The sequence below is a fragment of the Cydia fagiglandana genome, chromosome 17, assembly GCF_963556715.1.
Source record: "Cydia fagiglandana chromosome 17, ilCydFagi1.1, whole genome shotgun sequence".
NCBI lineage: Eukaryota > Metazoa > Arthropoda > Insecta > Lepidoptera > Tortricidae > Cydia > Cydia fagiglandana.
In genome coordinates, this window is record NC_085948.1 from 11,171,422 (window position 1) to 11,187,202 (window position 15,781).

The 15,781-nt window shown below is 39.0% G+C and overlaps 2 protein-coding genes across 2 annotated transcripts; both read right to left on the reverse strand.

Annotated features, from left to right (window-relative positions):
- Positions 1-1,213: 1,213 nt before the first annotated feature.
- On the reverse strand, positions 1,214-5,034 carry LOC134672721 (enoyl-CoA hydratase domain-containing protein 3, mitochondrial). The gene is made up of 7 exons (XM_063530668.1): positions 4,909-5,034; positions 4,711-4,823; positions 4,273-4,408; positions 3,733-3,831; positions 3,535-3,626; positions 2,888-2,976; positions 1,214-1,782 (listed from the first exon to the last, which is right to left on the reverse strand). Exons 1-7 carry the CDS (start codon positions 4,924-4,926, stop codon positions 1,493-1,495), a joined length of 837 nt encoding a protein of 278 aa, XP_063386738.1. The 5' UTR covers positions 4,927-5,034; the 3' UTR covers positions 1,214-1,492.
- A 115-nt stretch (positions 5,035-5,149) lies between these two features.
- On the reverse strand, positions 5,150-15,638 carry LOC134672463 (ATP-dependent DNA/RNA helicase DHX36-like). Its single transcript, XM_063530385.1, has 12 exons — positions 15,374-15,638; positions 14,026-14,718; positions 13,476-13,645; positions 12,189-12,351; positions 11,396-11,684; positions 10,236-10,698; positions 9,524-9,754; positions 8,755-8,933; positions 8,010-8,334; positions 7,226-7,482; positions 5,757-5,937; positions 5,150-5,313 (listed from the first exon to the last, which is right to left on the reverse strand). The coding sequence occupies exons 1-12, from the start codon at positions 15,527-15,529 to the stop codon at positions 5,199-5,201; spliced, it is 3,222 nt and encodes a 1,073-aa protein (XP_063386455.1). The 5' UTR covers positions 15,530-15,638; the 3' UTR covers positions 5,150-5,198.
- Between the last annotated feature and the right edge of the window lie 143 nt (positions 15,639-15,781).

Genomic DNA, 15,781 nt, shown 5'->3' on the forward strand with positions numbered 1-15,781 from the left:
ACCTAAACGCGAAACTGACTTTCAAGTCTTTCACCAACAGCCTGTAGGTACCTACACATGCATACTCCTACTATAATCAGTATATGTATGCACGTCCCGTTCTTAATCTATGCAAATAAACATGTTCTACCAAACGCGATGAGAACGAGAGTGCTCACTAAACAATTTAAATTTGACGATTGGTAGACTCATAGGGTGAGTTGGAACCGCCACGTAGTTCGAATGATGAAACTACATCGCAATAATGACGATATTTTGTGATTCAAATCACCTTATGTTAGTAGTTGGCAGGTTACTGCATGATGAAACAACAGCGAAACTCAGTGTGACTCACAAAGACAAGTGTATTATTGTACCGTCGACGATGCAGTTAAACGGATTCTCTTTTTGGGTTCGTTCTTTGAAAACAAGTTTTTTTGTAAAGAGTTTTGTTTTTGTTCCTTTACAATATAGGCCTTGAAAGTCTCAAGTTCAAGCAACTTGTGTTTATACGTGGATTTATTACTATTTATTTGATGTCTTTGTGAAATGGTAGCCTTTGTATAAACAGCAGCAATATTATTTATTTATTTATTAATAGTTTATTTAAGTAGGTATGGCTCATGTTTTCATTATCATTCTGCGGTTATTATTTATGTCAGGCGTGACTCACTCCGCGATTTCGTCGCTTTGCTACAGGTAGCTAAAAGTGCATCCGTTCGACCCCAATTTTGGGGTTTGCCATAAGCCGCGCGAGGCGCTGTCGCCACCTAGCGGCCATATCTGTGCTGATCGTGACAGACGCGTTTTGTTAGAGAGTGAGTCTTCTGTACCTAGTACTATTATTTATTCTGTGTTTATGTTAACATTTTTTACTTAATAATGAACCTCCACGTCTGTTTTCTTAAGTATTTTAAGTACACTACATTGTACTACAAATCCGTTTGTGTTCTAAATAAAAAAAAATAGTTGCAGTTCCAAAATGATCTGCACAAGTTCAGTCCATTAACAATAAAATCAACGTACCTACAATCGTCAATCATATAATATATCGGAGCTAGATGATTAAAAATATCTCATGAAGTAATACAAAATATTAGAGCGAGTAGAAGTTTAATATCATACAAAACTATCTTGTATATAATATAATAATAAAACATCAATTTTGTCCGTATCACAATTTATTTTTAAATTTACCCTGGTAAGACCAGCAAAAGCGACAATAAAAAAAATAGTACCTACTTTACAAAAACAATGGATGTTTCTCTTCTGTGATAGGACTGTTAGGCATTCATATTTCACAGATCACCGGTTGCTATGGTAGGTATAAAAAAATCCCCGTTACTTGTGATGCCAACTGGCTTTACGTTTTTCCACAAAGCTCTTAATCCCCTCCTGTCCATCGTCCATGTTTATATTCTCCACCATTATCTGTTCACCTAAACCGTAAGCATCAAGCAATTTCATATCAATTTGCTTATAATAGAACTATAGAGATATAAAAAAATCCCCGTTACTTGTGATGCCAACTGGCTTTACGTTTTTCAACAAAGCTCTTAATCCCCTCCTGTCCATCGTCCATGTTTATATTCTCCACCATTATCTGTTCTCCTAAACCGTAAGCATCAAGCAATTTCATATCAATTTGCTTATAATAGAACTCTTTCCCAAGTGCGATGACGCGTCTGCTTTTGTGTTTGATGCTTTCGACTATTTTGTCGACTTCTTCGTCTAGTTGACCAGCTGGAACCACTTTGGTGACGAGTCCACTGTCGTAGGCTTCTTGTGCCGTTAAGGGCAAACCTGGAACAAGGTATTCCGGTAAGTGATTTTTGACTTTGACCCAGAATAAATAAGTACTAGGTACAGAAGACTCACTCTCTAACAAAACGCGTCTGTTACGATCAGATATGGCCGCTAGGTGGCGACAGCGCCACGCGTGGCTTATGGCTCCTTTACACGATGGGCCAGCGCCGGCCACTCTAAGGGACGCATTTATGCGTTAGAGGGAGCAAGTGAGATTGCTATCTCATTCTACCGCATGGCTGCGTCCCTTGGAGTGGCCGGCGCTGGCCCATCGTGTAGAGGAGCCATTATGACTAGCCACCAAAATTGGTGTGGAACGGATGTACTTTTAGCTAATACCAGGCGTGTCTCACTCCGCGATTTCGTCGCTTTGCTACAGGCAGCTAAAAGTACATCCGTTCGGCCCCAATTTTGGGGTTTGCCATAAGCCGCGCGTGGCGCTGTCGCCACCTAGCGGCCACATCTGTGCTGATCGTAACAGACGCGTTTTGTTAGAGAGTGAGTCTTCTGTACTAAGTATTATTATTTATTCTGTGCTAATACCTGTAGCAAAGTGACGAAATCGCGGAGTGAGCCACGCCCGCCACGCCTGTTTTGAGAAAGTGAGGTTTATGGTACCTAATGTTTTCTGAGGGGTACCGCGAAAACCGAAATTCGCAAATTGCGGCGATCTTTCTCTTTTACTCCAATGAAGGCGTAATTAGAGTGATAGAGAAAAATGCCCGCAATTTGCGAACTTCGATTTTCGCGGGTATAGCCCTGTAGATACGCGTCGTCAACGCGGGTAGGTTGATCAGATCAATGCGAGCGCGGTCGGTTCTATCAGGAACAATTTGAAAAAGTGGAGTCTATAAAATAAAAATAGGAAGCCAGAGGTTCCTTTTTCTCACTTCCACGGTGACTCACCTCGTCCTCGCGTTCATTTTCGTACGTTTAGTCACGTTTAGTGAGATAGGTACCTATAGGTACGTGTTGAGTGTTGACGTAATAAAAATTCAGCGTTCGAAATGCCCGTGGTATTGTGATGCCCTGCGGTTGCCACGAAATTATTCAGTTTTTCTTAGTAAATAGGTACTATATAAAATATGTATAAGGAACATACCCGTTAAAAGCATATACATAGCCCTAGACTTTGGCACACATCTACCAACGGCTATCCCTGGGGTCGAGCAGAATATCCCGAAGTTGGCGCTGAAATTGAATTATATTTAAATTTTGTGTACCCATTACCTATATTATTGTATTTTTTGTGTTTCGCCACTCTATGATTTCTAGGTGTCGCTTCTAAGAGTATTAACCTTTCGTCTGCCAATCCTATTGTTACATTATTGGTGAAAAATAAAGAGTATTGTATTGCATGTGATTACGTATTAGGGCCCCCCCACATCTGGCGTCTTTCGAGCGTCGGCGTCTGTCGGCGTCGGTCCAGCGCTATGGAAAATGACGTCGCTGCGCAGTTGCGTCGACGCTGCGTCGACGTTGCGTCGACGTCGGCCATAGAATTGTAGACGCCGACGCTCGAAAGACGCCAGATGTGGGGGGGCCCTTAAAGAAAATAATTTCAGGTGGTACGAAAAAAATCACTTCTTTTAAAGACTTTAAATACCTACCACATTTACACGATTGAGATAAATAGGCCTCAAGTAACCTCTCATATATTTGTTTCATACTTAAAGTCCACAGAACAAATCGTACGCCGTACGGCTTTTTGAAATTGCGTAAAGTTGTTTTAGAGGCAAAAAGGCTTACCCAGGGGTAGAGAACTTGCTAGTGTCTGAACATACAATCATATCACAGGTCGCCACCAACTGGCATCCCGCCGCAGCCGCAAAACCATTCACCTAAAATTTGAACTCTTTGAGAGTGGAATAAAGTCCATTTTCGTTTGTTGCATTTTTCTGAAGTTAGGTATTATTTTAGTGAATGGTAATCTTAATTAATGCATACCTTCGCTATAACAGGAACTGTACTTCGAATAATCGACTTCATTAACTCTGATGCTCTTTGGAACACTAATTTATGTTGATCAATACCAGTGCTTGATTGCTAAAATAAAAATAAAAACTTATTTTATTTTCTGCATTGCCTAACAGAGGTATCCCAAGGGAAGAATAATAAATCACACTTCTAAACTGAAAACCGTAATTAAATTAAAAAAAAAAGTAAGACAATGTTACCACAGCAATAATTTGTTTGTAAAATAGTAAATGCCTTTTTATAAATAAACACGCTAAGATAATTTATTTATTGGTAATTTTACTCCTACAATTTAAAATAGTACTTTTATTTACTTATTTTTACATAAATACAAGATGCGCCAGTAAAAAGTGGCAACATTGTCTTACTTTTTTTGGAATTTACTGTGAGTAATTTTTGCCAACTGTTGTCGATTTCCATCAGGTTATGGGACTATATTATTAGTCAATAGCAAGATGGTTTGTAACAACAAAAGTAAAGGTAATAAATGAATTAAGTGATTTTACTTACTAATTCCTTCAGGTTGTGTCCAGCAGAGAACACGTTGCCTTTGGCAGACAAAACAATAGCCCTCAGTGAGGTATCATCCTTATTTAAATTGATCGCTTCTATGAGGTGGTTCATCATGTCCAAAGATAAAGAATTTCTAAACAGAAATCAAGAGAAAATCTAAGTATTGCAAGACGATTCATTACCATTAGTGTAACATGCTTGTTACAATTTCTTTTGACAAATTTTGATACTTGAAGTATCAAAAAAAAAAAGAAAACAGTTAATATTTATAGAATAATAGTAAAATGGATCGTCTAACAGTCGAAAACAACCGCAAGTACTGTTAGATATCTATTTTGATACACTTGGGACCGCATTTTGTACCTCTTTCTATGGAGACCCTTACAGGAACCTTAATAAGTTTGTGAGTTTATTAACAAAATGATTTCTACTCACTTTGATTTCTCATGGTTGAGTGTTATTTCTCTTGTACCATTAGCCTCATTTGTTATTAGATATTGACTATGGATACTTCGGTGAAGAAGCCGGCAAGATGATACAATACTCCTCTAAAATAAACATACAGAAAATTAAGACTCCTAAACTAAACAGAAAGTGTTTAAATTAACATTATTACCGAAATAGTTATCTTACCTCTATTGTGGCGAACATTATTCTAAATTAGGTAGCAATACAACTGTAAATAACTGGTTAGTTACAGTATTTTTATAACTAAAAATAGTTTTTATCTAAATCTAACCTCTACGCCTGCGCTTGATTACTTCCAATTACTTCTTATCATTTGTTTACCAAATGATCTGTCTATATGACATTTATAAACTTGGGGTTGCCAGTTGAAAAATAGAATTTCGAATGGATTCAAATAAAATAGAAATGTCATAAAACGCATTTATTTATGCATGATTGTTCATGCGAATACAAATCTAATAGTAATGGTTATAACGTCTGTTATGGTAACTGCTATCAGATCCAGAGTCCGACTCATAGTCCATGTATTCCGATCTCTCGTCTTCCGCAGTCATCACATCTATCACAGCCCTGAAAATAAAACTTTTGTTAAATACGAAAAATTTAGAGTTCACAAATATCTGAACAAAGCCTTTATTATCAAGACGTTAAAGTGCTTGCTAAGATATTTTTGATGAGTTTATCCGCTCCAATATATCTGATGGCGACTGTACCATATAAACATACATACGGCTGATAGTAATCCTACCTTTAATACCTAAAAGCCTAAACCGAGCTTTGCTCGGAATACATATAAAAACTAAAAAATGCGTGTTTTCCCCGGGTTAAAACCTAGCTAGATCGATTTTTCACCCCCGAAAACCTCCATAAAGCAAATTCCATCGAAATCGTTAGAGCGGTTTCCGAGATCCCCGAAATATGTAATATACCTATACATATAAATAAATAAATATACAAGAGTTGCTCATTTAAACTATTTAAAGGTATAAGATAAAAAAAATGTAATTGCTTACTTGAAAACTAATTCGTCAAACTGACTGTGCCTCGTGGACCTCTCACTGGTCTCTGTCACCATGGAGGCCAACACCTGGTCCAACAAGGACCGAAGCTTGAAGAGCACATCTGCTGTCTCTTTCTGGCAGCGGACCTTCACAGTGGACACTGACATGTAGCACTCGTCAGGAGAGTCTTCAACTGAAAGTTATAGAGCCTTATTAATTTGTCTTTTACTTAGCAACACAAACGTGAAATGAGTCACTCCTATAACATCCAAAATTTTCATTTGACCAGATTATCAGACCTAAAGTAGGCTTTTCACCACACCAGCTGGTAAAGGCTCTCTTGATTGTTCAAAAACTGATGAGAAAGTTGTATTTTATCAACATGTGTGGCAAATTAATAAAATAAGTTTTTCTCGGGTCGGGGGCAATATTTGGTTAAACCTCGTGACTTCAACACAACGCTGTTTCCACTTATCGAGCATTATTGGTTAAATTTTGGAATCTTTCGCTTGCTCGGGTATCAATATTAGCATGAGAGGTTAAACAACAACTTTGGCTCCTTGTAAAACAAATAACTATTCTAGCATTTCCAAAGTATTGAAAGAGGTTTTCTCAATAAAAAAAAAACTTTTACCAGAAAGAGAAAAGGCAGAGTGTACACCAGTGTGACATCAAACAAGAACAAAGCAGACGACTTCTGCTTCAGCCAGTACACCAGCCAGTTGGCGCTAGGCTTTTCGCACAGAGGCCCTTTACGGTTGAGTTTGAATTTGGAACGCATGACGCTACTCGGGTGTCGGGAACTTCTACACACGATTTACGCTTATCTTATACACTAAAAGCGTGACATGGAACAGGAACAAAGCGGATGACTTCTGCTTCAGCCAGTACACCAGCCAGTTGGCGCCGGGCTTGTCGCATAGAGGACCTACACCAGCTTTGAAATTGGAACTCATAACGCTGCTCGGGTTTCGGGAACTTCTACACACGATCTACACTTATTTTATACACTAACCTTTCGTCACAACCAGCTCCCCAAAGAACAACAAGGGTAGAGTGTACACCAGCGTGACATCAAACAGGAACAAAGCGGATGACTTCTGCTTCAGCCAGTACACCAGCCAGTTGGCGCTCGGCTTTTCGCACAGAGGCTCTTTACTCAGGGCCTTTACGGTTGAGTTTGAATTTGGAACGCATGACGCTACTCGGGTGTCGGGAACTCCTACACATGATCTACATTTATCTTATACACTAACCTTTGGTCACAACCAGCTCCCCAAAGAACAACAAAGGCAGAGTGTACACGAGCGTGACATCAAACAGGAACAAAGCGGATGACTTCTGCTTCAGCCAGTACACCAGCCAGTTGGCGCCGGGCTTGTCGCATAGAGGACCTACACCAGCTTTGAAATTGGAACGCATGACGCTACTCAGGTGTCGGGAACTCCTACACATGATCTACATTTATCTTATACACTAACCTTTGGTCACGACTAGTTCCCCAAAGAACAACAAAGGCAGAGTGTACACGAGCGTGACATCAAACAGAAACAAAGCGGATGACTTCTGCTTCAGCCAGTACACCAGCCAGTTGGCGCCGGGCTTGTCGCATAGAGGACCGACACCAGCTTTGAAATTGGAACTCATGACGCTGCTTGGATGTACTTGGATTTTCCCGTCTTCCGGCGTTGAGACTCTGATTTTTTGTTGTTTGCGGGGGTTTCGAGAGTTTGTCCATCTGTAATAAAGCACAATTTGAATCTAACGAATCTTACATGTAACCTGATTACTCGTAATTGTCTTCATTTTCTGAATTAAAGTTGAGTATCTTATGACGACTCACTGTCTCATCAGGTATCATCATTTTGTGTAGTTCCTATACGTCCCACTGCTGGGTACAAGGCCCAAGCCAACCAAATTCAGATTAGGGACTTCACCCTTAGACGTTTAAGTTTCTTCAAACTGTATACAGGTTTCCTCCCGAAATTTTCCTTCTCCAAAAGCGACTGCTAAATTTTAAATCAAGTTAAGTAGGAAAGAAAGTACATTTTTTAAAATAATATAAACTGAAGTCCTTATCCTTACACATACCTATCTGGAAATCGAACCCAATGAAAATCTGTCAAAATACGGAGTTCGTTTTTTACGGAAACTAATAGTGGTCATAGTAAAAAACATGAGTCAGTCCGACTGGTTTAAATCAACACATAATTATTATTATTTAACTATCTAAAAACGAAATAAATATTACTAAAATAACCTTACCTGACCATACCAATATTCGGATACAGCGCCGCAGCCACAATCGCCTTGAACACACACAGATTATCCTTATTCCGATTCTCCCAAGCCCCACGAATATTGCTCGCAGTCAAGAACCCCATTTGCCTGAGGTTCTCACAGAGCTGCTGTTTCATTTCCGACAACAGTTGCAATGTGTTGTAGGATAGGAAATAGTCGTAGGCGAACTCGCTTTTCCCTCTACGGTCTAGGTTTTCCCATTGTATGATAGCCTCGGATATGGCGACGTGATCGCTTGGTTCGCCTAGAGCTAGGCTGCGCTTTGCATCGTCTACTTCTTGCTGCTTGCCTTAAACAATTAATATAATCATTATTTACCAATATAGTGGGACTATCATCTAAATTTGTACACAGAAATAAAGGCGTTAGAATAATTCAGCTCAAATACAAACTGACCATTAAATCACAGTAAAATCAGCGTAGAAATTTAGACGTAGGTACCTATCTTCTGACGTTACCTTCAAAACGTACCCGTTTTTGCCCCCGAAAACTGAGCCATGAACATAAATGATATATTTGAGACTTGTATTTTGTTTTAAATTAGGGTGTATATATTTACCCCTTGCACTGCTTTATATTTGGCGTTGTCAAGCGCGCTGGCGCAAGGCGCGTTGTACAGTTGAGTCGCTCGCGGCGTAATATACCCACGTGGGGTTATTTTCTAGGTTTAGTCAGATTTCTATAGTTATTCTAGTGCGTTGGTCCTTACCGATGACGAGGATGAAGGGGTCCTTGAAGCCCCACACGGCGGCGACGGAGGCGGCGCGATCGACGCAGCCGAACAGCGCGCCGAATAGCAGCAGCTTGCCGGCCGCCGGGTGCACGGGCAGACGAGCCAAGTGCCAGCCTAGGGGGGTCAGGCGTTCCTCTCCGTCTAGGGCGCCTAACCTGAAAATAGGACTCATTATTAGCCTTTGCGAACCGATTCACCCGGCCTAGCCAAGCTGACAATCGCTATCGCTTCGAAAACGAAACGTCTTTGTGTCTCTCTATCATTTTTCCATATTAGTGCGACAGTGACAGTTGCGTTTCGATCGCTACGGAGCGTAAGCTATTGGCGTGTTGGCTACGCGGCCAGGTAGATCAGTGTAACCCGGACTATGAGTACTATGAAGTTTGACAGCGATTTAGGGACGAATTATGCTATCCCTTTCTAATGTATGGCACTATCCCTTTCGGCTATTTAGGGTTGTCTAAATTCAAGTCATTGGCACTATCCCTTTCGGCTATTTAGGGTTGTCTAAATTCAAGTCATTATCTTATCTGTGGTCGTGCACGCAAAAGGACGTGAAGTTGACAACCCTAATAATTGCTCGGAGTAATGCTAAGCCGAACGGAGCCGAGTTTACCCGAAGTCATGAGTGTCTCCCCACTGGCCAGACTACCTCGACTGCAATTGCATTTCATTCCTTGGATGGTTGGTTGGTTACTAGACCATGAATCTATGTTGTTTGTGGCATACCACAAATTTGACTTACTGTTGCAAATGCCTGACTGCTTTATCCACAGTGACCTCCGCAGGCGGACCGGGAACAAGTTTAAACGCGTCCTGCGCGTTTCCCAAACGCAACTTCTTAACCTGCAGCACTGGTTCCAGCAAGTTGCTGCGCTGTAACTCTGGTAGCAGTCTGTCTGCGATGGTTTGTGCGCGGTACGAGGTTAGGAGGTGGTAGGCGATGCCTGGTTGGCAACGGCCGGCGCGGCCGCGTCTGAAAATAATATTTTATCAGATTGTTTAACTACTAGTAGTAGTGCGATCTTTAAATCGGCGAATTATGGTTTAGTAGGATCAAAACGTTTCTAGTACATTACGTACAAAATAGGTAACATTTAAGATTCACCAGGAACTCTTTAATGGGAGTTCTCCAATTCCATCAAGACCTAGGTTTCTGTTTAGGTTGGAAAGCTACATGGTACCTAGTCGTATTAAAAACTAGTACAGTCGACGTCAAAGATATGTTTACATTTTTCTCCGTATTACAAAGGAAAGGAGTAACGGCGACTGTACCTTCGCAAAAGGGTTACGTTTTCGGTCGCTTTAGGATGCAACAGGGAAATTACAGACTACAAGAGATCATGTCATCAACTTTTAGTAGTCACCATTGTCGAATTGTAAGTAACCATTCTTAAACCTTATTTCAACCACGTAAGGTCTAACATAGTTCATTTGGGTGTTTGCTGCCATCTTACCTTTGCATCAAGTTAGCTTTGGATTCAAAGTCCGTGTTAAGCGTCGAAACATTTGTTTCCACATTCAATCCCGTCATCTTGATTCTGCCGCAATCCACAACATACACAATATCATCTATAGTTATAGAGGTCTCTGCTATGTTCGTAGCTATAATTATCTTCCTGATATTCTGAGGTGGCCTTAAGAATATCTTGTTCTGGTCTAGTGTGGGCAGCTTCGAGTGTAACGGATATATCTCGAACATTGAACTAGGGAACATTCCACTCTCGTTCATCAATTTTACAAGCTTGGATATATCACCGATGCCGGGTAGAAATACTAGTACAGCGCCAGGCGGGCCTTTCGATATGTGGCTTAGAAGAGCTATTATTAAATCGATGTTTAGATCTTCGATTCTTGAGTCTTGGAGTGAGACGTAGACGTTTCTGTCTATTTTACTCTTTATACTCTCCAGCCACGGACCTAAAATAAAAAGGAAGTAATTAAATTGGGGGCAAAAAAAAAAATTGTTTGGTCAGAAAAAAATCTGATAGTCGGCAAGAGTTAGGTTAGACTTTTGCTAACCGAAACATAAATTTTCTTGCAGACCAGTAAATAATATCCAAAATATAGCGAGCGTGCACTTTATTAGCGGCATAGAGATGGTAGCAGGCAGCAAATGAGTGTCCATTTTATTCGCGCGAACTAGATTCCATTTTAGACCACAACATAAGCCTCCTAGTGGGAATTGTCTTAGGATATAGGCTAGGTATATGTATTATCATTTTGTTAATTTTGCCTGTAAATATTATTGGCCTGTATGTGATTTTTTTTTCAATAAAGAGAATAAAATAAAATAAATCCTAACAGAAACTTTATGACGCACGGGAGCATGCGTTCACAGTAAGGGGCAGCATTGCTGGGTGATTTGAGGTACAGTCAGCAGCAGAAGTTGCTAAGCGGGCGAGGTGTTCAAAATTACCTTGACGCGCTCTTATTCTCTTAACAATAAAGTCGCGTCAAGATCATTTTGAACACCTCGCCCGCTTAGCAACTGCTGCTGCTAACTGCACCAGCGCTAGTAGTAGTAGTGCTGGGCGCTGCTGACTGTAATTGAATATTATCCGAATAGAGATCAATTCTATACACATGTAACATTACAATATCAAAATATACATACTGATTTCAGCTCTATACTGCACATCTCTCTCCATCTGATTCCTCTCCGTTTTCATCTGCTTCCACTGTCCGCCTCGGCCCCGCTTAGCGGGTCCAGAGTTCCTCTTGTTATCAGCAGGTAGCTGGTACCGCGTGAGGGCCAGAACGTCCTCCAAGTACAGTGGTTGTACGGGGTACGCCAGACCCTCGATGTGCATGGTTGGGCAGTCGTCGAAGTAGGCGGAAAGTCGGTCGCTATCGATGGTCGCGCTCATTAGAATGAGCTTTAGGTCGTGGCGTTTTTTGAGCACCTGCGAGAGAAGTTTTATGTAAAGCAAATAATTATCAAATGTCTGATGAGTTTTTTTACTTGTTTTATTAAGTATCTGGATGCCTTATACTAAATCAAATATTTTATTAGACCTTTTAGAGATGCTAACAAATATTGCTATTAAGTATTTATTATATTCACTCTTTAAACAGGTGTGTTTACAATAGGTCTCACGTAATTGGAGTAGGTAACGCAACCTCACCTAACCTGCAGTGGTATGGTCGCGTTTTTATCACCTGTCATGTCATGCGTAACTTTCGCACTTACATACTTGTTAGCAAGTGACAGACATGGTGACAAGTGATAAAGAGCCGGCCATCTTAACCCGTCTGGTGGATAATAGGTTCAAACATTTGATTCTTTCACTAAGACTCCTTCTGAGATACTACCTAAAGGTATTTGTTTTCGGTATGAAAAGTTAATTTCAGTAATTTTCAACTTTCAACTAGTTTTATTATTTTATGAGATTTAAATATATAATTACCAGTTTTAACATGCACATAGAGAAGTCCATATGGCAATCCCTCTCATGGGCCTCGTCCAGTATGATATGGCTGTAGTTGGTTAAGCCCTGATTCACTTCTAAGTCGGCCAGGAGGATACCAGTAGTCACGTACATGATGCTCCCACGCGGTCTGGCATCTGTTCTGAAAAACAAAAGAAAATCAGACTCCCAAATTATAGTCTGTAATGCCTGGTGATAAGGCCAATAAGGCGCAACATTCAATGATTATCAAAATTATCCTCTTGGGGTTCAATGTCCTAATACTGGTACAAATTACCTCCAATGAAATTTAAATCTGAATGAAATGGCCAGTTTCTTTTATTTTGTTTCGTTCGATTTTAAAACAAAACAAATTCAACTCTATTTTCTAATATCGTTGATTCAAATTCGATTGACAAATTTCCTTGTATACTTTCCCTAGAGATTAAAATAACGAGCTTTCTTTTTCTGTCTATGTCTGATTTTCCCAGGATTTAGGGGTCATCCATTAATTACGTCACACGAATTTCTAGGTTTTTTGACCCCTCCCCCCCTCCTTGTCACACTTGGTCACATTTGACAAACCCCTCCCCCCCTAGTGTGACGTCACATTTTTTCTACGAAATCGCCAAATCGAATTAAGTAAGTACCTAAGTATTATTAAATTTATTAATATTTTATCAAAATATTTTTGACGATATAAATATTAGTAATTTCATAACCCAAAACTGCTTAGGAAAGAAAATTAAACGAATAAAAACGATTATCGTTTTAAAAACTTGTTTTTTAAATGTACAGCAAATAAAATAATTTAAATAAATTTTCGGTTACTGATGAAGTTAAAGTGACGTCACAAAATTTGTGTCTCCCCCCTCCCCCATGTCACAATATGTCACATTTTCTTGACCCCCTCCCTCCCCCTAAACGTGTGATGTAATTAATGGATGACCCCTTATGCTGGGTGGGATACTATTTCATGTAATCATCATCAATAATTTAGTTATGTAAAAATTTTAAGCTCAAATTAATATTTTCTATTCTATTTTACATTATTCAAATTTGCTGCCATTTTTGGTGACGTAAATATTATGTAAAGATGAACATATCGCTAAAAATAATAGGTGGATCTGATGCTTGGGTATTTATATTTGTAAAAATGTAGCAAAATATGTTGCTAGGCAACCACTACTGTTTGCATGTGGCGACCAACTTAGGGTAATTTCTGCATATGGCTACTGAAACTAAGGAAACTATTTAGGATAGTGGTAAAATAAAAATAAATCTTACTTTTCTAATCGCACGGCATACCCAACGGAATTGCCCAGACTTTCAGCTCTCTCCTGGGCAACCCTGCTGGCTAATGAGGAAGCAGCTATTCTTCTAGGCTGTGTCACTAATATGTGAATGTAGGCACCCTGATTTTTGCGTATGGCATCGTCTAATATTATCTGTGGCACCTGAATAAGGGAGAATGGTTATATAGTCTGGCTAACTATTTTTGTCACAAGAAAAACTAAGGCACAAAATTTAAAAATGTGCTGTTTTTTGTGGTTGAATGGCTGCAACTTTTGTACATATGTGGCTTTTCAGGGACAAAACTTGCTTGAAAGACTGAAAAAAAAAATAGCTTCCCAGCATTTTAGTTTAGGTACTGAGTTTTGACTAGCTATTAATTATATTTCTATTCAATTAAATATTAACAGAAAGAGAAACAAACATGCCATGAAATAAACAGCTTAGCTAAATAATGTGTTGTGTGTAAATTATTTATATTATAATGTATTTATAATAAATTATCTTACACCATGCATGAAATAAAGCACCAGATAATTATTACCTGTGTAGACTTTCCACAACCAGTTTCACCACTTATCACAACCACCTGGTTGTTCTTGACAAGTTCTAGAAGTTCTGCTGACTTCTTGAATGTTGGTAGTTTCTCACGAAAACCCATCATAGATTTGAACTGGTTTCTTGTAACCATGTCCTTATATTCTTCATGCATAGCAACACTCAAGTCATCGTTTTCTTGTGTCTTAGCACAAATATTGATGCCTTTAGCAAGGTTTTCATCTAACTTTTCATCGAATGTGCCTGTTATTATATCCTGGTATCCATATTTATAATGTGACTGATCTCTCAAATGTAGAGTCCTTTCCGAGGAACTTTCATAATCTTCAGTTGGTTCAGTTTTCACTGGGATGAAATCTGAACACTCTGCTGGAGGATGTTTTACACCGGGTATTTTGGGAGCTTTAAAAATACCTTCTGAAGGACTTTCTTTTGATGAAGCAGGCCCAGCATTAGAGATGGGAAGGTCCTGACTATCATTTTCATATTTTATTTTATCCTCACACTTTATTGCTATTTTTTCAGACTCAAAACTGCTGTCAGACATAGGTTCTTCTTTTATATACATTTCAGATTTCCTTAAAGTTATATTTTGTCTTTGAGCCAATTGTTCTATAGCTTGTATGTCTGAGGCTAATCTATACATGATAGCTGATGGTATATTCAGGGCCATATGAATCTAAAATAAAAGAAGTATAATTATTAGGGAGGAGCTCGTAACTTTTTCTTTTACTTTTTTTTATTCCTGTATTGTCAATGAATGATCTACAATTTCAGAGAAATTTTCAGGGGTGAAGGGGTAGGTTTTAATGTGAAATATCAACATTCTAAACCAACATCTTCAAGTGGCGCTTTGAGTTTAAAATTGTAAAACATTTACTGTAAAATGAGCGCACTTTTATTCAGAATTAGCTTCATAGTTAGAATTATTATACTGAAGTATGTTGATAACTATACATTACGCCGATTTAAAGTATATCATCTCTACTATTATTTTGTAACACTTAAATGAGGTTGTGATATAGGACAATGTATAAAACTGTTGGAGCATGAATTACCAAGTGAGAAGCAAAGTAGGGACATTTAACATTATAAATTGTGTAAAAATATTTTTCATAATATCAATCTCCAAGGAAGAAACTAGGGTCTATGTTTGTAATGGTGTTATTCCACCAATCCAATTTTTATTGCATCTCACATTTTGCTTAATGAGAGAGTAAGACAATGATATTGGACAAAGAAATTGGACAGGTGGAATACCACCCTATGGAGAAACAGTCAAGCGTTATTCTAAAAGGCTGGTCGGTTGTATCAATGCTGAATAAATAACTTACTTCCCTGCGTTCCTTCTTCCCATCATTCCTTTTCGCCGCCTGATCTCTGTAGTATAATCCAATTGCTTTGCCTTTTAAATGTGGTGGATGTGTATTTGTTTTTTTAAAGTTTCCCCAAGATTTGTTTTTTCGCCCTTGTTGCCAATGGTTCGACATTTTTAATTAAACTAGATTATACTAAATATAGAAACGTTGAATGCCCTTTTTATTTGTATTTATTTATTAATTTTAGGTACAATCGCAATTTTATTTTACATCGATTTCCCGCAAGTGAAAAATGAAATGTCAATGTCACTGTCAATCTTGTGCAGCTCCATTTTACGGAGAGATTACATCGAAATCTGAGAGCCTACCTTGAAACTTCGTTATCTGCCTCTCTATCGCTCCAATATGCGAGAGTGATAAAGA

Bases quoted from the DNA above. Each gene is read 5' to 3' on its own strand.
- LOC134672721 (XM_063530668.1), bottom strand. The intron at 3,627-3,732 runs GTATGCATTAAT...TTCAAATTTTAG, and splicing joins CAGTTCCTGTTATAGCGAAG to GTGAATGGTTTTGCGGCTGC. The intron at 2,977-3,534 runs GTAAGCCTTTTT...ATTCAATTTCAG, and splicing joins AGCAAGTTCTCTACCCCTGG to CGCCAACTTCGGGATATTCT.
- LOC134672463 (XM_063530385.1), bottom strand. From the start codon at position 15,529: ATGTCGAACCATTGGCAACAAGGGCGAAAAAACAAATCTTGGGGAAAC. The intron at 10,699-11,395 runs GTATGTATATTT...TTTTTATTTTAG, and splicing joins GCAGTATAGAGCTGAAATCA to GTCCGTGGCTGGAGAGTATA. The intron at 5,314-5,756 runs GTAAGCAATTAC...TTTTATTTTCAG, and splicing joins TTTGACGAATTAGTTTTCAA to GGCTGTGATAGATGTGATGA.